Source organism: Chiloscyllium punctatum, chromosome 15, assembly GCF_047496795.1.
Source record: "Chiloscyllium punctatum isolate Juve2018m chromosome 15, sChiPun1.3, whole genome shotgun sequence".
Classification (NCBI taxonomy): Eukaryota; Metazoa; Chordata; class Chondrichthyes; order Orectolobiformes; family Hemiscylliidae; genus Chiloscyllium; species Chiloscyllium punctatum.
Window position 1 is genome coordinate 21,290,110 of NC_092753.1, and position 22,618 is coordinate 21,312,727.

General features: G+C 44.9%; 1 protein-coding gene across 1 annotated transcript in view; it reads right to left on the bottom strand.

Annotated features, from left to right (window-relative positions):
• Positions 1–19,562, bottom strand: part of LOC140486110 (NACHT, LRR and PYD domains-containing protein 3-like) — a 58,347-nt gene extending 38,785 nt beyond the window's left edge. The window contains exons 1-2 of the mRNA XM_072584764.1: positions 19,420–19,562; positions 10,561–10,629 (exon numbers count right to left, since the gene is read on the bottom strand). Coding sequence (XP_072440865.1) covers positions 10,561–10,606 — 46 coding nt within the window. The 5' untranslated portion in view covers positions 10,607–10,629; positions 19,420–19,562. The remainder of the gene's footprint in view (positions 1–10,560; positions 10,630–19,419) is intronic.
• Positions 19,563–22,618: the final 3,056 nt, after the last annotated feature.

Below are 22,618 nucleotides of genomic sequence, written 5' to 3' on the forward strand. Positions count from 1 at the left end.
CACAATGATGCCCAAATGGATGATTTGCTCATTTTTGTTTTGCTTATGTTCTCATTTACCCATTCTTTCGAAGGATGAGCTTTTAATTAGTAATAAGCAAAAAGATCCATTTACAACCAACGTGAATGTCCCCTTATGTGTGATGCCATTACAAGTCTCTCAGAATCACACTTTCAGCCCATAGGATCCATACTGTCTCTGTAGATGCACAATTAAATTAGTCACACTCCCTTGGCTGGACTGTCTTCTTTACAAACCACTGTATAATTGTCATGGTGGCTCAGTGGTTAGCACTGCTGTCTCACAGTGTGAGGGACCTGGGTCCAGTTCCCACCTGGGCAGCTGTCTGTGTGGAGTTTGCACACTCTCCCTGTGGGTGTGCTCTGATTCCCTCCCATATTTTAGTCAGGGGTAAATGCCTGGGTGGGTCCCTCTTTAGAGGGTTGTTGTGGACTTTTTCCACACTGTAAGGAATCTAATTCCCTTTTGAATGTGCCAACTGAATCTGTTTACCCCATACTCTCAGAGAGTGCATTCCACTTTGATGGGAGAATTTTAAAAAAATATTTTCTGATGTCACTTTTTTGGCTGTTTTTACCTCTGATTTCAATCGTATTCTCAATCCTCTCAGGAGTATGAACAATTTCACCCAGTTTTCTCAGGGTGCAATCTCATGTTTGTGAATAGCCAAATTAGATCTCCTGTCAACCTTCCCTTTTCCAAAGAAATCAGGCCTAAATTCTCCACTCTCCCTCAACAACGGAATTGTCCACCCTGAAGCTATTCTTGTGACTATTTTCTGCACCTTCTTCAAAGTCTTTATATCACACCTGAGTCGGACTGTCCAGAACAGGGCAGAATACTTCAAATGCTTCCGAACTAATATGAATTTGCTTCATTTTTATTCAAAGGAGAATGCCACACATGGTAGGAGGAAATGAAAACGAAGATGACTAATTCTGTCAAACAAATCTTCAATAGCTAAAACCACTTCAGGAAATTCTAGTCTTTGAAATGTCCAATATTTCACACTCTCTATATGACAGGATACTTATAACAAGACGAATTGTTTCTCTAACCAATTGAAATAACTGCTCGGAGGTCGATACCCCATCACCGAGTCACTCCTTATCTACACTTGCACTGTATATGGACTCTGAGCATCTAGCTCAGAACCAGTCCCTGGAGTGTGGAGATTCTCTGAACGAACATGTGAAAAAGAAAAGGAAAATGAGGAGATTTTCTGAATCACCTGATTTTTTTTACCTTTTTCACATGTTCGTCCATTTTCTCCTCGCCTCTTCTCATTCCCTTGCTTTTAGATTAGATTACTTACAGAGTGGAAACAAGCCCTTCGGCCCAACAAGTCCACACCGCCCCGCTGAAGCACAACCCACCCATACCCCTACATTTACCCCTTACCTAACACTATGGGCAATTTAGATTGGCCAATTCACCTGACCTGCACATCCTTGGACTGTGGGAGGAAACCGGAGCACCCGGAGGAAACCCACGCAGACACGGGGAGAATGTGCAAACTCCACACAGACAGTTGCCTGAGGTGGGAATTGAACCCAGGTCTCTGGCGCTGTGAGGCAGCAGTACTAACCAATGTGCCACCGTGCCGCCCTTTCATGTCTGTTTCTCACAATGTGACTCTTGTCTTCTCATTCTTTCTTGGTCGATATTTCCTTTGCTTTTTACCTCTAAATCTCTGCCACTCCATGAATTAACTCCACAGAGACCAGTATCCTGTCTCTCCTGCTTATATTTGTCAGCCAGGGCTCCCTGATTGGCCCAGGTTAACAGCCACAATCAGGGATCTCTTACTCAACGAGATCCATGTGGCCCTCATTCCAATTACCATATCCCTCCGCCCACCTCACCCAACTCCTGCCCTTTCTCTTGTCGCTTACCTGGAATATTTTCACTTTTCTTGATAAACAGCTTATGCCCAAAACGTTGACGCTCCTGCTCCTCAGATGCTGCTTGATCTGCTGTGTTTTTCCAGTGCCACACTTTTGACTCTGATCTCCAGCATCTGCAGTCCTCACACTCTCTTATATTTTCATCTCAGTTCCCTTTTCTCCAACTCTGACACACACCGTGGGGGCATGTACCAGACCGTAGCCCACCTCTTACATCCAGAGAATATTGGGAGAGTTTCCTCCGCTTCTTTAAGGGGTAACATTATCAAAACTACATCCATCTCAGACTCTAAGGTTTCCTTAACACGAGAGAGGGGGGGAATAATCCATGGTTTCTGACAGTTCTTTCTGGCTGTTCTGAGGGCCAGGTATGCTTTGCTCCTGTCCCATTTGCGAGATAGCACTTTATCGTGGTGCACACGTTAGCTCAGGACTGCCTCACCTGCCTGAACTTTGAATGTCATGGGTCCAAACCTCACCTCTTACCTACGCAGGGCCTTTTTTTTATTGAATCCCAGCAGTGTGGAAGCAGACCCAATAAGTCCACACTGACCCTCCGAAGAGTCACCCACCCAGACCCATTCCTCTACATTTACCCATGATGTACCTACCCTACACATCCCTGAACACTCTGGGCCATTTAGCATGATCAATTCACCGAACCTGCACATCCTTGGATTGTGGGAGGAAGCCAGAGCACCCAAAGGAAACCCACAAAGACACTGGGAGAATGTGAAAACTCCAAAAAGTTGCCCATGATTGGAATCGAACCTGGGTCCCTGGTGCTGTGAGGCAGCAGTGCTAACCACTGAGCCAACATTTCTGTGGTTTTGACACCAAACTTTGTCCCCTGAAGTAAACTGTCTCTCTCACTTAGAGGAGGCAAGTGGCATTCCTGCTGCCTTTTCACCCTCCCCATCAGATCTGGAAATATCAGGTTTAATCTGATGTGGAATCTTCTCCCCATCGCTGAAGTGATCCCTGCAGTTCGTGAAGGGTGCTCCTATAATCAAACAGTAACTGGAGCATTTTGGTAGCGAATTATGGTAGGCTGTTTCTTTGAGCTTGCCTTCAATGTTTGGACTGCTCTTTCCACCAGACCATTGGACGATGGATGCTATGAAGCTGTCTGAACATGCTGAATCCCATTTGAAAGGCAAATCAGGGCAGGAATTATACAATTAATGGTAAGGTCCTGGGGAGTGTTGTTGAGCAAGCAGACCTTGGAGTGCAGGCTCATCGTTCCTTGAATGTGGAGTCTCAGGTAGATAGGATAATGGAGAAAGCGTTTGGTATGCTTTCCTTTATTGGTGAGAACATTGAGCATAAGGGTTGGGAGGGCATGTTGCGGCTGTACAGGACATTGAATAGGTCATTTTTGGGTTACTGTGTGTAATTCTGGTTTCCCTCCTATAGGAGGGATGTTATGAAACTTGAAAGGGTTCAGGAAAGATTTACAAGGATGGTGCCAGGGTCGGAGGCTGAGAAGTGACTTTATAGAGGTTTACAAAATAATGAGGGGCATGGATAGGATAAATAGACAAAGTCCTTTCCCCTGGGGTGGGGGAGACCAGAACTAGAGGGCATAGGTTTAGGGTGAGAGGGGAAAGATATAAAAGAGATCCAAGGGGCAACTTTTTCACACAACTTTTTCACACAGAGGGTGGTGTGTATATGAGGGTGCTGCCAGAGGAAGTGCTGGAGGCTGGTACAATTACAACATTCAAAAGGCATCTGGATGGGTATATGAACTGGAAGGGTTTAGAATGAAATGGGCCAAGTGCTGGCAAATAAGACTCGATTAATTTAGAATATCTGGTTGGCATGGATGAGTTGGACTCAAGGGTCTGGTTCTGTGCTGTACATCTCTATTGCTCTATGACTTTAGGAAATGCATGTCAGCATGGTGGCTCAGTGGTTAGCACTGCTGCCTCACAGCACCAGGGACTTGGGTTTGATTCCAGCCTCAGGTGACTGCCTGTGTGGAGTTTGCACATTCTCCCAGTGTCTGCGTGGGTTTCCTCCGGGTGCTTTGGTTTCCTCCCACAATCCAAAGATGTGCAGGTTAAGTGAATTGGGCATGGTAAATTGCCCACAGAGTATAGAGACTATGTAGGTTAGGTGCATTAGTCAGGGGTAAACATCGGGTAGGGGAATGGGTCTGGGTGGGTTACTCTTTGGAGGGTTGGTGTGGACTTGGGCCAAATGGCCTGTTTCCACACTGTAGGGAATCTATGTATCTGTCGGGTTTCTATGATTCCACTTGAAACCCCTGCTGGTAAATGACGTCCCATTGTCTGTGACCGATGCTTCATGTATTGTGAAGATGCTGGCAGCCTTTCAGTCATTATCCTTGCGTTTGCGAAATGAACGCTATGTATGTCCAAACAATTTGAGCAAGGACGTTACGCCCATGAAAGGGCCAGCACATTTGACGTGTAACTACATCCAGAGTTTACCCAGCCATTGCCATGACAGGGTGGTGGTGGGGGGGCAGAGCAAGCTGCTGGCAGTAGTTTTTGTCCTTGTTGGCACTCTGGGCACTGCCCCACTAATCCAGCTATGTCAGTACCCAATCCTGGCCACCAAATAACCTCTCGCCAACATTATTATTCTGGAAACTTCTGAACAGCACTGATGGAGTTCAGCCAGTAATCTGGCAGTGACCTTTACTCAGGACTATTACACTTACTCCCCATAATGAAATGTCGTCCTCTACGGTGATCTGGTCTGTCCAGGTCCAGAAAGGTTTCCATTCTGGTTGTGATGGCTCTTTGGGTTCCACCAGCTGTTTAAGTTTTGCCAGGATGGGATCTTTCTGTGTCCACAGTTGGATATTGTCAGCAATGGCCAGAAGGGTGTCCAGAAAGTTTCAAACCAGAATGGACTCTTCCGGGGGAGGCACCACCGGTGGTGTACCTGCCAGTCAGAGGTGGCTCAAGGCATCCGCATTCGCCACTTGACCTCCTGGACAGTGGTCCAACTTGCAATGGTACGCAATGAGAATATGGGCCTACCCTTGAATTCAACTTGAAGCCACAGCCTTGTCTTCTCTAAGTAGCCCTAACAAAGATTTGTGGTCCATTAGTATTACAAATTTATGTCTGTAACATATTGGTGCAACTTTCTCAAACTAAAGATGATGGCTAAACCTTCTTTCTCCATCTGGACATATTTTGGTTCAGCATCAGCCAAAGCCCAGGAAGCGTACATTATCAGGCGCTCCTTTCTGTTGGGCCACTGGTGAGTCACACCACCCCGATACCGTACAGGGAGACATCACATGTCAGCACCACCTCTCACTTGGGATCATAATGGGCCAACACCTTAGATGACAGTAACTGTTTTTTCACTTCACAAAAGGCTACTTCTTAGCTACACGACCCTTGCTCAATAGGAAGTGTAAGATTGCCAATATGGATGCCAGCTGAATATGAATTTTCTGTAATAATTCACAAACCCAAGGAAAGACCTACATTCCAGTACAGATGTGGGAGCCAGGGTGCCTTTGATCACCCTCCCTTTGTCTTACACAGGGTGTTAGCTGGTTTTGTCAACTCTGACGCCTAAGTAGATCACTTCGGAATCCTGGAAAATAGATCTTTCCCCTTCTAAGCTGTAAGCCCACATGTAAGGAACATTTAAGCACTATGTTCAAGTTTTCAGAGTGCTCTTTATTGGTCTTCCTGATGTTTTGCAAATGCTGTTTATCAGTTATTAGCAAGTCTTCCAGAGAAATGGCAACCTGGGATGGAGCTTGTAAAATGTTCTGCCTGGTGCACTGGAAAAGGGCATAGGCTGATGATACCCCAGATAGCCATCTTGCGTACCGGTAAAAACCCTTATGGGTATTAATTTTGACAAAATTCTGGGACCCCTTATCTCGTCCCAATTGCAGATACACACAGCTCATGTCCAGCTTTGTGAAGGATAACACAATCCACTCTGGTTTTATAATATGAGTCGTCTATGAGAGGGACTGGGTATTTATTCAGCTGCGAGAAATGATTTACCATTTGCTTAAAATCCCCTCAAAGGCAAACCTAGCCATTGGTCTTCCCAATCAGTACGACCGGTACTGCCCGAATCTGCAAACTGGCCCAGTTTGATGATCCTCTTGCTTTCCAGCCTCCTGACCTCTGCCTCGATTTTTGCCTGTAAGGCAATGGCACTGGGCAGGCCTTGAAGAATCACAGAATTGCTTCCTAGTCAACATGAAAGGTGCCTTAACTCACTTGAGAGTGCCTAGACTTTTCTGCAAAACCTCAGGGTATTTAATTAGGACTTCACTCAGGCAGACATTTTCTAATCGAAAGATGTTGAGCCAATCAGGGTTAATCTTTCTCAGCCTATTCCACCTCATCAAGCATGGGCCCAAAGCTTTTTACTACAATTGGTGGTATCTGCATCAACTGTTTCTCATAGGAGAACAAAACTGAGTCCTACCCCTTAATCTGTAATAATTCGGCAGTATACATTCTCAGTCAGGCTGAGGTCTTGCGCGAACTTAAGGGTTGGATTGCAAGACAAATTCCTGAAGAAGGGCTAATGCCTGAAACGTCGATTCTCCTGCTCCTTTGATGCTGCCTCACCTGCTGTGCTTTTCCAGCAACACATTTTTCAGCTCAAATCATGTTAAAGACTGGTCCTGGAGTGACTGCTACAAATGCGTTGGTATTGATCTCCATAAGAACTGGGTGACCGTTCAACCAGATGTTTATTTTGCTTGGTTCTGATTTGAGTGCTGCTCAGCAATGTAACTGTTCCAAACCAGCTGTAGGTGGACATCCCAGGGTGTGCACTGTCTGGACACCAGTCTATGAATTCTCTTACACAATTCAGCCCCACTGCGTCTCCTTTAGGGCCTTGTATCCTTCTACCTGCAGCAACTACAATAGTCTGCCAGCCTGGTTCCGAGATAAAATGAAAACCGTTTGGGTGAAGCCCAGCTTTGTTTTTAGGGTTTTGCTGACCTAGAGTCACCTCTGTTCACAATATGTCCCAAGTGAAGCTACACAATGGTCCTGAGTGAGGATACGCAAATTGACCTGAGAGAGGCGACACAGTGGTCCTGGGTGAGGCTACACAATGATCCTGGGTGAGGGTACACAATTGACCTGGGTGAGGCTACAAAATGGTCCTGCGTGAGGCTACACAATGATCCTGGGTGCGGCTACACAATGGCCCTGGGTGAGGCGACACAATGATCCTGGGTGAGGGTACACAATGATCCTGGGTGAGGCTAAACAATGATCCTGGGTGAGGCGACACAATGATCCTGGGTGAGGGTACACAATGATCCTGGGTGAGGGTACCCAATTGACCTGGGTGAGGCTACAAAATGGTCCTGTGTGAGGCTACACAATGATCCTGGGTGCGGCTACACAATGGCCCTGGGTGAGGCTCCACAATGATCCTGGGTGAGGCGACACAATGGTCCTGGGTGAGGGTACACAATGATCCTGGGTGAGGGTATGCAATGATCCTGGGTGAGGCTACACAATGATCTTGGGTGAGGGTACACAATGGTCCTGGGAGAGGACACACAATGGTCCTGGGTGAGGGTACACAATGATCCTGGGTGAGGCTACACAATGATCCTGGGTGAGGCTACACAATGGTCCTGGGTGAGGCTATGCAATGATCCTGGGTGAGTGTACATAATGATCCTGGTTGCGGCTACACAATGGTCCTGGGTGAGGGTACACAATGATCCTGGGTGCGGCTACACAATGGTCCTGGGTGAGGCTACACAATGATTCTGGGAGAGTGTACACAATGGTCCTGGGTGTGGCTACACAATGATCCTGGTTGCGGCTACACAATGGTCCTGGGTGAGGGTACACAATGATCCTGGGTGAGGGTACACAATTATCCTGGGTGCAGCTACACAATGGTCCTGGGTGAGGCTACACAATAATTCTGGGAGAGGGTACACAATGGTCCTGGGTGAGGGTACACAATGGTCCTGGGTGAGGGTACACAATTGACCTGGGTGAGGCTACACAATGGTCCTGAGTGAGGCTCCACAATTGCCTTCACTTGAGCATTGTCTCTCAAGCTCATTCAGTCTGGTGAGGGGGTCCATTTCCATCCACATTCCCTATAACTCACGTGCTCCACTTGCTGCATTTTCCAATGATAAAGATAGTTGTAGCGTCTTTTTAAAGTCCAGCTGGACTTCAGCAAGTCAGCGCTTTTGCACGATTACGTTACTTATCCCACATACCAATCCATCTCTCAGTTTCTCACTCAGGGTTAACCAAAATTACATGCCTCTGCCAGTCATTTTAATCTCGTCAAAAAGCTTGATTTGAATTCCCCAATTCTCTGACAGCTGAGTAAAACCAATAGCATCTCGGAATTAGTGGAGGCTTGGTGTTGTAAAATTCCTTAACTAAATCCATCAAATTTTGAAAGGTTTTGGTATCCACTGCCTCTGAGGAAGTTAGACTTCTAATAACTGAAAATGCTACAGGTCCACAAGCAGCCAGAAGGATTGCTCGTTGCTTTTCATCTACCCCAATGCCATTTGCACGAGAAAGATACTGCATTCTTTCCACATACAGGGCTGAGTCTTTGACAGCAGGATCAAACAAATCAAGCTTCCTTCTATGATGCCTTAAATATTTAACCTGACTGAAAGATGATTATTGAGAGTGAATTTTCTTCAGGTACATATTGTTTTCTCTAGTTGCCACTGAAATAACAGCACAGAGGCCATTGAGTCTCCCTTTATTTACATGTGCATAGTATACGGGCTCTAACCAGCCAGCTCAGAGCCAGCCCCTCCAGCAAGGAGGCTCTCCGAATCTCCTGTTTGTGTTTGTCATCCAGGGATCCCTGATTGATACAGGTTAACAGCTCCAATCAAGGGTCTAATAGTCAATGAGATCCACCTGGCCCTTGGTCCAATCACAACACAATATAGATGCTGATTGGAGCCCGGGTGTCCCGAGAGAAGGAGCACGAGGTATTCAGGGAGAGGTGGGCACCGCAGGGAGTGGAGTGCATTATTTCCCCCTCCAACTCTATTTTGATTTAATCCCTACCCTACCCTTCACTTTTTTGATCATGCAGCATTGCCTATTGATAAGAAGCGCATTGTTTGACATTGGCCACTTGGGTGATTCCTTTCTTCCTGGTGGTGGAAATTAAATAAAGATTTGTACACCTGTTGTCTTTCACTGTGTCCCAAACCTGCACACACGCACAACATGAGTGCTGGGGAAAATAATAAGTTAGGTGGTAGTAGAGTGGGTGGGTTTTGGGGGTGGGGGTGGGATAGTCCACAACTACAGGGTTTAGGATGAGAGGGGATAGATATAACTGGCAATTTTTGCCCGCAGGGTGGTGCATGTATGGAATGAGCTGCCAGCGGAAGTGGTGGAGGCTAGTGCAATTGCAACATTTAAAAGTCATCTGGATGGGTGTATGAATAGGAAGGGTTTAGAGGGTTATGGGCCAGGTGCTGGCTGGTGGGACTAGATTGGGTTGGGATATCTGGTTGGCATGGCCGAGTTGGACCGAGGGGTCTGTTTCTGTGCTGTACATCTCAATGTCTCTGTGACTCTATGTCACACAACTGATGCAGTTTATTGAACAAACCTAGATTGCTGTTATGTCTTTAATCACTTTGAATGGGTTTCAGGTTTCAATTCATTAATATGTAAATCCCAGAACTTCTTTCAGGTCACATTCCTGAGATAACTTAAGGTTTTATAAAAGAAACTCAGACAACTTATTAAAGGTGTGAGGCTAGAGTCTATTTGTATTCCAATCTTGAGTCAGACTATTTCCAAAGTCAGAATTTATAAAACATCACATGGAATGACTGGTTATAGATTGTGTGCTTATTGAACAAAATAAAATGTCTCTGCAAATACAAATTCACCCCATAGACATATCTGTGTGTCTGCAAGCGTGTGAGGGAGAGAGAGCATGAGAAAGAGAGAGAGAGAGACAGAGAGACAGAGAGTGTGTGTGTGTGTGTGTGTGTGCGAGAGAGAGAGAGAGAGAGAGAGTGTGTATGTGTCCGTCTGTGTATGTGAAAGCGAGAGAGAGAGAGAGATAGGGAGAGTGTGTGTGCCTGTGTGTGTGTGTGTTTGCTATATCAATTGACTCATTTATTTTCTCCTCTGGAATATGATGCTAATTTCAGAAACGCTGTCCATAAAATTTACAAATCACCATGCACAACTGCGTTCACATCCTTCTGTTACATACCCTGCAGTCTCTTTCCCACTAGTTTGCTCTTCCTCATGCTGGCACCCATAGCTTTCTGCTCCAACTGGCCTGAAAGAAGCCATTATCTCAAACAAATCAGTGTCTTCAGCTCCTTCCTATTTTTGTGAATGGTCCCAACAGCTATGGCCAGTAATCCACATTGCACTGTACTGAGCTTTAATGATGTTAGACCGAATATTGTTGAAGATAGGTAATAGTTCTCGAATTGAGCTGTCCTGGAGTACAGGTGCAGAATATAGAACTGGCACTCTCCCATACTTCAGACTTAACTTAGAACTAGTGATACTCGAAATATTTAGTTTCATATCATCTCCTGGGTCATCTAGAGTATCCGAGCTAATTTGGACCAATTTCTTGGAACCTCTTATTTTGTCCTTACACCCACCTGTGTCTGTTTCGATTTCACTGACTGGCGGCTTCTCGTCCGCCATGCTCTTTTCTGTTCAGTGGATTTCTGTGAAGATATGAAACAGATGATGGTAACACGTGAAATTAACATTTTATCTACTTAAGATGGTTGCCCAAGTAATTATATTTTACTTTGGCAATGCTTTGTCTTTGAGCTGCACTACACAATATCAATTTTGTGCCTAAATACTTCCTTCATTGACCACACATAAAAATTGAAACCAGATTATTTCCCTTTGTTACACTCATTTGCTGGAGCAGTATGCTCTTAGATACCTTCATGTTAATTCTCCAACATTGAAAATTCCTTCTTTAATCTGAAGAAAAGCATGTAATTTACAACACTTTATGGTTTATGGAATGCTTTGGTTTATTTAGTTTTAACTTCCAAAGTTGAATAATTGCTGTTGGCAGACTTTTAAGTAGACCTCTCAAATGTTAATTCTTATCTCTCTCCGTGACTGTAACACTGCATTCTGCACTCTGTTCCGTTACCCTGACGCACTTTGTATGGATGGTGGCAATAGGAGGTTTTAATTTTCCCAACATTGACTGGGATTCACTTAGTGTTGGATGTCTAGATGGACAGAATTTGTAAGGAGCAGCCAGGAGTGTTTTCTAGAGCAGTATGTGAATAGTCCAAGTTAGAAAGGGGTCATACTGGACTTGATGCTGGGGAATGAGTCCGGCCAGGTGGTTAATGTTTCAGTAGGGGATTACTTTGGGATTAGTGATCACAATTCCATAAGTGTTGGAATACTCATGGACAAAGATGAGAGTGGTCCTAAAGGAAGAGCGCTATACTGGGAGAAGGCCAAATATCCCAAAATTCAGCAGAAGCTGAGGAATGTAGATTGGGAGCAACTGTTAGAAGGTAAATCCACATTCAATATGTGGGAGGCTTTTAAAGAGAGGTTGATTAGAGTTCAGGAGAGATATCAATGGAAGTGGGTACTGCAGATGCTGGAGATCAAAGTCAAGATTAGAGTGATGCTGGAGAAGCACAGTAGGTCAGACAGCATCCGAGAAGCAGGAAACATCAATGTTTCAGGCAAAAGCCTTTCATCAGGAATCAGATATGTTCCTATGAAAATGAGGGATCAAAATGGCAAGGTTAGGAAACCATGGATGACAGGTGAAATTGTGAGACTAGCTGAGAGGAAAAAGGAAGCATACATAAGGTCTGGGTGACTGAAGACAGACAAAGCTTTGGAAGAATGTCAGGAATGTATCTGAAACGAGGAATTAAGAGGGTGAAAAGGTGTCATGAATATCTTTAGCAAATAGGGTTAAGGAGCAAGAGGGTAACTAGAGAAAGGGTTGGCCCACTCAAGAACAAAGGAGGAAAGATATGCATGGAGTCAGAGAAAATGGGTGAGATTCTTAACAAGAACTTTGCATCGGTATTCACCGAGGAGAGGGACATGATGGATGTTGAGGTCAGGGATAGATTTTTGATTATTCTAAGATTCGGATGGGATCTATCCCAGGTTACTGAGGGAAGTAAGAGAGGAAATAGCTGGGGCCTGAACAGATATCTTTGCAGTGCCCTTGAACAGGGGTGAGGAGCTGGAGGACTGAAGATTGGCTAATGTTGTCCCCTTGTTTAAGAAGGGTAGCAGGGATACTGCAGGTAACCATAGACCGGTGAGCCTGACGTCAGTGGTAGGGAAGCTATTAGAGAAGATACTGAGGGATAGGATGTATTCCCATTTGGAAGATCTGTGATCAGCAGCATAGTTTTGCACAGGGAAGGTCACATCTTAAAAACCGAATAGAATTCTTTGAGGAGGTGACAGTGTTGATTGATGGGGGAAGGGCTGGAGATGTCATATATATGGACTTTAATAAGGCATCTGATAAGGTTCCCCATGGGAGGCTGATGGAGAAAGTGAAGACACATGGGGTCTGGGGTGTACTAGCTAGATGGATAGAGAACTAGCAACAGGAGACAGAGAGTAGTAGTGGAAGGGAGTTTCTCAAAATGGAGACCTGTGACCAGTGGTGTTCCACAGGGATCCGTGCTGGCACCCCTGCTGTTTGTGATATACAGAAATGATCTGGAGGAAGGTATAGGTGGTCTGGTTAGCAAGTTTGCAGATGACACTAAGATTGGTGGAGGAGCAGATAGTGAAGGGGACTGTGTGAGAATGCAGCAGAATATTGATAGATTGGAGAGATGGGCAGAGAAATGGCAGATGGAGTTCAATCCGGACAAATGCGAGGTGATATATTTTGGAAGATTGAACTATACAGTAAATGGAAAAGCCCTAGGGTAAATTGATGCACAGAAAGTTCTGAGTGTTCAGGTCCAATTGTACCCTGAAGGTGGCAACGCAGGTCAATAGAGTGGTCAAAAAGGCATACAGCATGATTTCCTTCATTGGACAGGGTATGGAGTACAAGAGTTGGCAGGTCATGTTACAGTTGTGTAAGACTTTGGTTCGGTCACATTTGGAATACTGCGTACAGTTCTGGTCATCACATTACCAAAAGGATGTGGATGCTTTGGAGAGGCTGCAGAGGATGTTCATCAGGATGTTGCCTGGTGTGGAGGGCGCTAGCTATGAAGAGAGGTTGAGTAGATTAGGATTATTTTCATTAGAAAGATGGAGGTTGAGGGGGGCACCTGATTGGGGTCTACAAAATCATGAGAGCTGTAGACAGGGTGGATAGCAAGAAGCTTTTTCCCAGAGTGGGGGACTCAATTACTCGGGGTCACAAGTTCAAAGTGAGGGGGAAACGTTTAAGGGAGATATGCGTGGAAAGTTCTTTATGCAGAGTGTGGTGGGTACTAGACAGATACATGAATGGGCAGGGAGCAGAGGGATATTGATTTTTAGAAAATCAGCAGCAGGTTTAGATAGAGGATCTGGGAAGGGCCTGTTCCAGTGCAGTAATCTTCTTTGTTCTTTGTTTTTTGTTTAATGCAGAAGTGTGGCCCAGGGATGGACAGGACTGGCAGCTTAATCTTCTGGAGTACAGATATAGTAGAAATGACAGAAAGGGAAGAAAGAGGGAATGAGGAGTGGTGTTTTTAATTGGGGATAAAATTACGGCTGTACTTAGGATATTCCCGGGTGATTGTCCGGTGAAGTTACACAGGTAGAGCTAAAAAATAAGAAAGGGATGATCATCTTGTTGGTATCGTTTAATAGGCCCTCCAATAATCAGTGGGAAATTGAGAAGCAAATATATAAAGAAGTGTCAGATGTCTTTCAGAATTATAGTTATAACAAGAGGGGATTTTAAATTTCCAAACGTTGATTGGGACTGTCATAGTATTACGGGGTTGGATAGGGAGGAAGTTATTAAGGGTGCACAAGAAAACATTTTTATTCAATACTTGAATGTACCTACTAGAGAAGGAGCAATGTTTGACCTGTTAGGAAATAAGGCAAGTGACTGAGGTGTCAGTGAGGGAGCACTTTGGGAGCACTAAGTGACCATAATTCTATTAGTTTAAAAATACTTATGAAAAAGGATAGACCTGATTTAAAAGTTAAAGTTCTAAATTGGAGTAAGGCTTTCTTTGACGGTACTAGACAGGAACTTTCAAAGGTTGATTGAGGGAGCCTCCTTGCAGGTAAAGGTACAGTTGGGAAATAGGAAGCATTTAAAAATGAGAATATAAAGAGCTTAGAGACAGTATGTCCCTATTAGCATGAACGGTAAGGTTGGCAAGTGTAGGGAATGCTGGATGACACAAGAAATTGAGGCTCTAGTCAAGAAAAAGGAGACTTGTATCAGATATGTGATATTGGGTGAATCCCTGGAGGAATGTCAGGGCAGTAGGAGAATACTTAACAAAGAAATTGAAGAAGGACTTATGCCCGAAACGTCGATTCTCCTGCTCCTTGGATGCTGCCTGACCTGCTGTGATTTTCCAGCAACACATTTTTCAGCTCTGATCTCCAGCATCTGCAGTCCTCACTTTCTCCAAGGAAATTGGGAGGACAGCTTTGGCAAATAGAGGAATCCAAAGAGATTCCATAAAAGAAAAATAGGAAGTAGAGAGAGAATAGGACCCCTTAAAGATCAACGTGGTCATCTATGTGTGGTACAACGTTAAAAATCACACAACACCAGGTTATAGTCCAACAGGTTTATTTGGAAGCACTAGCTTTTGGAGTGCTGCTTCTTCACCAGGTAGCTGAAAGAGCAGTGCTCCAAAAGCTTGTGTTTCCATTGTGTTTCCTTTTGGACTATAATCTGGAGTTGTGTGATTTTTAACTTTGACAACCCCATCCAACACCAGCTCCTCTACATTTTGTGTGAGATACTAAACAAATATTTTGCATCAGTATTTACTGTGGAGAAAGATGTATAAGCTAGGTAACTTGAGGAAATAAATAGTGATGTCTTAAAAAGAGTCCACATTACAAAGAGGAGGTGGCAGATGCCTTAAAACGCATAAAGGTCGATAAATCCCCTGGACCTGATCAGATGTTTCCCTGAACTCTGTAGGAAGCTAGGGAAGAGGTTGCTGGGCTCCTTATTGAGATATTTGCAGCATCGACAGCCATGGGTGAAGTGCCGGAAGATTTGAGGTTGGCTAGTATGGTGCCATTATTGAGGAAAGGCAATAAAGAAAAGCTATGGAATTACAGACTTGCGTCGATGTCAGTGATGGGTAAGTTGCTGGAGAACCTTTTGACGGGACAGGATTTACCTTCATTTCTAAAGACAAGGACTGATTAGGGAGAGTCAACCTGGTTTTATCCATGGGAAATTGTGTCTCGCTAACTTAATTGAGTTTTTTGATAAGGTGACAACGAAGATTGATGAGGGCAGAGCGGTAAACATTGTCTCTATGGACTTAGCAAGGTGTTCGACAAGGTTCTGCACTGTACACTGGTCAGTAAGATTAGATCACATAGGATCCAGGAAGAGCTAGCCATTTGGATACATAATTGGCTTGAAGGTAGGAGACAACAGGGTAGTGGCAGAGAGTTGTGTTTTGTACTGGAGGCGGTGTGCCACAAGGATTGATGCTGGGTCCACTACTTTTTGCCATTTATATAAATGATTTGGATGTGAATCTCAGAGACATGATTAGTAAGTTTGCAGATGACACCAAAATTGCTGGACACAGGCTGAAGCATAGCAGGTGGAGTTTAATTTAGATAAATATGAGATGTTGCATTTTGCTCAAGCAAACCAGGGCAGGTCTTATACAGTTAATGCTAGGGCCCTGGTGAGTGTTACCAAATAACGAGACCTAGGGGTGTAGGTACATAGTTCCTTGGAGTTGCAGGTGGACAGGGTGGAGAAGAAGGCATTTAGCATGCTTCCTTCATTGGTCAAAACATTGAGTTAGGAGTTGGCATGTCATGTTGTGACTGTACAGGACATTGGTGACACCACGTTTAGAATACTGTGTATAATTCTGGTCACCTTTCTATGTTGCTAAACTTGAGGGGGTGCAGAAAAGAGTTACAAGGATGTTACGGGAACTGGAGGGTGTGAGTGATAGGGACGGCATGAATGTTCAAGGTCTTTTTCACCTGGGTGGACCAGTCCAAAGCTAGATGGCATCGGTTTAAGGTGAGAGGGGAAAGATTTAAAAAAGACCTGAAGGGCAACTTTTTCGCGTAGAGAGTGTTGAGTTTATGGAACCAGCTGTCATCTGATGAAGGAGCAGTGCTCCAAAAGCGAGTGGTTCCAAATAAACCTGTTGGACTATAACCTGGTGTTGTGTGACTTTTAACTTTGTCCATACCAGTCCAACACCAGCGCCTGGAAGTAATGGAGGTGTGGATAATTACCACATTTAAAATGCATCTGGATCAGTACATGAAGAGGAAGAATTTAGAAGGATAAGGGCTAAATGCTGGCAAGTGGGATGAGGTCAGATGGGATGCCTGATTGGCACAGATGAGTTAGACCAAAGGGTCTGTTTCTGTGCTGTATGACACTGTGATTCAATGAACAGATAAAAGAGAATGTTAAAAAAAAAACCATAGCTAACGATCTCCATGAATTAATCTTACATCGACCTACATGAAAAGGACTTTGTTTGAGTTTCCATTAAAATATTAGGTTTTCAATACACACAGGATCATCCAGCTAAGAAGCTTTTGTACAGATTCCCTGGAATGCAGGCAGATTCCCATAAAGATGTCACTACTTTATAATTAATATTGCAGAATTGGTAGCTGAGTTCCCTTTGGAAATAACATTTGCCACCCTCCAAACATCTGACTCAACTCCAGTGGATAGTGAGCATGCAGAGATCATCGCCAAAGATGGAGCAATCTCTTCTCTCACTTCCTGTAGTAACTTTGGGTATATCCCGTCTGGTTGCATGAATTGGAACAATCTGACTCACCTCTCTCTTTAATTAGAGCCAGAGTCATAGAGACCTGCAGCACAGAACCAGACCCTTTAGTCCAACTCGTCCATGCCGGTCAGATATTCTAAATTAGTCAAGTCCCATTTGCCCGCACTTGGCCCATAACCTTCTTAAACCCCTCCTAATCATATACGCATCCAGATGCCTTTTAAATGCTGTAACTGTACCACTCTCCACCACTCCATCTGGCTGCTCCTTCCACATGCGCATCACCTTTGAAAAAGTTGCCCTTTCGGCCCCTTTTAAACCTTTTCCCTCTCACTGATTTACAGTACGGAAACAGACCTTCAGTCCAACTTATCTTTGCCATATCCTAAATTAATCTAGTCCCATTTGTCAGCATTTGGCCGATATCCCTCTAAATTCTGAGGAAAATATCTTGAATATGCACCATATGCACGTCCCTCATGTCTTTATAAACACCTATAAAGTCACCCCTCAGCCTCCAATGCTCCAGGGAAAATAGCCCCAATCTCTCCCTGTGGCTCAAATCCTCCAGCCCTGGCAACATCCTTGTAAATCTTTCATAACTAGAAACTCTACAGTTTGGAAGCAGGCCATTCAGTCTACACCAATCCTCCGAAGGACGTCCCACCCAGTCCCACCATCTCCTCCCGAAACATGTATTTCCCATGGCTAATCCACCTAGCCAGCACGTCTTTGGACTGGGGGAGGAAGGCCATGCAGACACAACTGAAAACTTCACATGGACAGTTGCTCAAGGGTGGAATTGAACCTGGGTCACTGGTGCTGTGAGGCAGCAGCACTAACCACTGAGCCACTGTGCCGACCTAAAGCCTTTTCTGAACCCTTCCAAGTTTCACAACATCTTCCTTATAACAAGGAGAGCAGGACGGGATGCAGTATTCCAAACTAACTGGGGAATTTACAGGAAGTCTGACCCATCAGAACATTATTGTAAACATATTAGGAGAGTGGTGAGTGCATGGAATGCACTGCCAGCAGTGGTAGCAGAGTCAGATACATTAGGGACCGAGGACATGGAGGTCCTGGGCCTCCTTCAGTGCCACTCCCTCACCACCAGACGCTTGGAGGAAGAACGCCTCATCTTCCGCCTCAGAACACTCCAACCCCAGGGCTCTAATGTGGACTTCAGCAGTTTCCTCATTTCCCCTTCCCCCACCTCACCCTTATTCCAAACTTCCAGCTCAGCACTGTCCCCATGACTTGTCCTATCTGCCTATCTTCTTTTCCACCTATCCACTCCACCCTCCTCCCTGACCTATCACCTTCATCCCCTCCCCACTCACCCATTGTACTCTATGCTACTTTCTCCCCACCCCCACCTCATTTATCTCTCCACGCTTCAGGCTCTCTACCTCTATTCCTGATGAAGGGCTTTTGCCTGAAACATTGATTTTCCTGCTCCTCGGATGCTGCCTGAACTGCTGTGCTTTTCCAGCACCACTCTAATCTAGACTCTAGTTTCCAGCATCTGCAGTCATTGTTTTTACCTACATTTAAGCGACTGTTGGATAGGCACATGGATGATAGTAAAATTAAGGGTATTAGGTTAGTTTGATCTTTGAGTAGGATAAAAGGTTGGCACAACATCAAGGGCCAAAGGCGTACACTGTGCCTTATTGTTCTATTCACAGTGTCCTTAAAATAATCCACGTAGGTAGTGTTTGTAAAAATATCAGTAAGGGGCGCTTTTTCTACTTGAAGGCAAATAATTGTGAGGCCCTTTGACATCTGAGTTTTGACTTTGTGTAGGGATGAAGGAGACTCTGACGTGTTTTGAACATTTGGCCATTAAAAGACTTTCAGAAGATCATTACTGGCTGGAGAGGGGGGACACGACACTAAACTTTCTAGTCGGTTTGGAAAATAAAAGTCTCACCAACAGGAATTTGTTACGTTTCTGCCTCATGTCACCCACACATTTGCACAGCCCTTTCCAACTGGCGATGACAGGCAAAGCTAAGATCAGGAAAGGCTGGCAAAATGAATCAAGATCTGAGGTTGAATCTGAAGACAGGTTGATTTTCTGACTGGATTTGGGTTTTCAGGTGAACGTCCGCCTACTGGGAAAACCAGGGACGACCGGCCAGTGCTGTCCGCTGACAGCTCAGCCAGCCTGTGTGTTTTCTCAGTGCAGTTGCTGGTTCTACCTTCCAATATAATCGATATTTACAGTATAGCAGGCTGTTTATTAAACAAGGATTGGATCTGAGGTACAAAGAACCATGATCCCATCTGTTTAAACAAATTGCAAACTCCGACATGGAGACGAAACATATTTACACCAAAGGTGTTGAAATAAGTAGAGTTTGTGACCCATGCACGGCCCTTGATCTGTTTCAGCTTGATGCATAGACAGCAGATAGAAACTCTAGTGGCTCTGCAAACTGGAAAGTTCACGCTCACAAACTAGCTGCACCCTTGACTCTAAAACCATGGGGGAGAGACATGAGGAGAGAAATCGAACAAAATCAGAATTGAAACTTAGAACCTTACCGTCATCCCGAAAAAGGATTCTTTTTGCCTCTTTACTTCCTTGTGGAAGTTACTTCCAGGTTATTTCATTGGAACCAATTGAAAATAAGTTGCTGGATTTGTTTGAGCAAGTTGTAATTTGAGATTGGCTCAGTTCCTTGAGCTCTACCTTCGATATGAAGCCTCCTGACTGCCCTTAGGTGGGATTATAGCTCCAACATTCCTCACTTGCATTAGTTACAGCCCATTTGCTGGAATCTAACACAACCGGTTTGACAACCCACAAGGTTGTGTTATATAAAAAACACGTTTATAAAGTCGGCCTTATTTTGTCGTAAAAACTAATGAAATGTGTGGAAATAAATTCTTACAATTCCGCCTGAATTTTTGTCATAATTATCTCGAGTTCTCAATCTTTGAATATTATTCTCTGATTTATTTCAAAAATGTACTCTATTAATAAAAATATATTGATATACATACACAGTCACTAAAGCAGTTTGGTTCTGTGGAGTAGCATATCAAAAAGCAAACAAACATTGGAGTTTGACTCCATCTAACAAATAAACCAAAGGCATTGCTGACTTGTACAGGAGTATATCCACAGGTATTTGCTGCACTGGGTGGGTCCAATAACCAAATGGACTGCATTTAACCTAATCTTTCCACTCTGGACCTTGGTGCCAGCTGCCCCAAGCTTCAGTGCATCTCTCATCACGTGGTATGCACCTGGGAATGTACCAGCCTGCAACACTCGGTCAGGGTTAACTCCTTGTTCTGGAAGGCCAACAAGATTCGGGCAGACCGAAGAGCATCTTTCACTGAGCAGATCATCCTCCAGATGCAGTCGATGCTTGTCTTGGTGTACATCCTGGGAACACACTGTAGAGCATCACGGAGCTGCTTGGGATGAACCTCAACAAAACCCATTGCATCTTTCGCCAGACTTCCTTTGCGAAGGCGTATTCCAGAAGGAGATGTATGGCAGTCTCATCACCCTCACAGCTGCTTCAAGGGCAGCGTGTGGTAAGCAGAGAGTCTGGACTTACATAAAGGATCTCTCTTCACGCCAACAGCCAAGCGATGTCTTGGGGCTTGTTGGAAAGTTCCGGCAATGAGACATTCTGCCAAATCACTTTGACAGTCTGCTCAGGACTCACAACCCAACAGGATCCACCCTATCCTATGCCAGCACCATCTCAAGGATATTACATGCTGACCACTTCTTGCTGGACTTGTGGTCAAAGATGCTTTTCTTTGCAAAGTTCTCCACGAAGGACAGGGGAATCACAACAGTCTGATTACTTGGAACATTCTATTGCAACAAGGCCAGTCCTACCCTTCATAACCGGGGACATGTAGAGCTTCAGTACATAGTAACACGGAGTGTTTGTCCACCGGGGTGGAATTACGGCTTGATGCAGCTGCACACAAAGGTGGCCATCAGGATGATGGCAGCTTTGGACACATTCTTCCTCCCCACATCCAGTGTTTTGTACATGGCGTCCCTGAGGACAAGGTGCATCTTCACATGCTTCACAGTGATCATGCCTGCTGCACACTCCTCCCCGTCTGATTCACAGGGAAGCTGGCAGAATCCTGATCACTTTTGAAACTGCACGTGCAACACCCAGGATCTTAATGGTCTGTGAAACCAAGTGCATATCTACCAAGAACAAGCTTCAGGGTCCTGGACATCTCTCTCTGAAAGCACATTCAGAAATTTTCAGTGAATAGAGTTTGGCACAGAAGATATTCAGATTTCAGACTGAATCTGTGTTGTTTATGGAGCTATTATATTTTTTATTCATCTGTGGGACTTGGGCATTGCTGGCTGGCCAGCATTGAAAGCCCATCTCTATTTGCCCTTGAGAAGGTGATGGCGAGCTGCCACTTTGAATCGCTTGCTGTGGGTTGGCCCACAATGTCGGTAGGGGGGAATTCCAGGATTTTGAACCAACAACTGCGAAGGAACGGGTGGCATATTTCCAAGTCCGGGTGGTGAGTGACTTGGAGGGGAACTTACAGATAACGGTGTTCCCAAGTACCTACGGCCCTTGTCCTTCGAGATGGAAGTAGTTGTGGGTTTGGAAGGTGTTGTCTAAGGTTCTTTGGTGAATTCTGCAATGCATCTTGTAGATAGTACACACTTCTGTGACTGAGCACCAGTAGAGGGACTGTTTGTGGATGTGATGCCAATCAAGTGGGTTGCTTTGCCTGGATGGTGTCAAGCTTTTTAAGTGTTGTTGGAGCTGCACCCATCCAGGCAAGTGGGGAATGTTCCATCACTGCTCGCTGTTACTCGCTGCAGTATCCCTAGTCTTTGACCTGCTCTTGTCGCCACTGTGTTCATGTGGTGAGTCCAGTTGAGTTTCTGGTCCATGGTAACCCCAAGGATATTGCCAGTGGGGGAATTCAGTGATGGTAATACTGTTGAATGTCAAGGGGTGATGGTTAGAGTGTCTCTTATTGGTGATGATTCATTGTCTGGCATTTGTGTGGAGTGAATGTTACTTGCCACTTCTCGACCCAAGCCAGGATATTCTCCAGATCTTGTTGCATTTGGGCATGGACTGTTTCAGTATCTGAGGAGTCGCAAATGGTGCTGAACACTGTAATCATTGGTGAACATCCCCACTTCTGACCTTATGACAGAGGGAAAGTCATTGATGCAGCAGCTGAAGATTGTTGGGCCTAGGACACTACCCTGAGGGACTCCTGCAGAGATGCAGAGGGAGCTGAGATGACTGACCCTCCTCAACCATAACCATCTTCCTTTGTGCCAAGTATGGTTCTAACCAGCGGAGTGTTTGTTCCCGATACCCATTGATGCCAGTTTTGCCAGGGCTGCTTGATGTCATACTCGGTCAAACGTGGCCTTGATGTCAAGGGCTGTCACTCTCACTTCCCCTCTGGAATTCAGCTCTTTTGTCCATATTTGAACCAAGGTAGTAATGAGGTCAGAAGCTGAGTGGTCCTGGCGAAACCCAAACTGGGCATCACTGAGCAGGTTGTTTTTAGAATTAGATTCCCTACAGTGTGGAAACAGGCCCTTCGGCCCAACAAGTCAACATCAACCCACCACAGAGTAACCCACCCAGACCCATTCTCCCGACCCTATAATTTACCCCAACTAATGCACCTAACCTACACATCCCTGAACACGATGGGCAATTTAGCATGACCAGTTCATCTAACCTACACATCTTTGAAGTGCGGG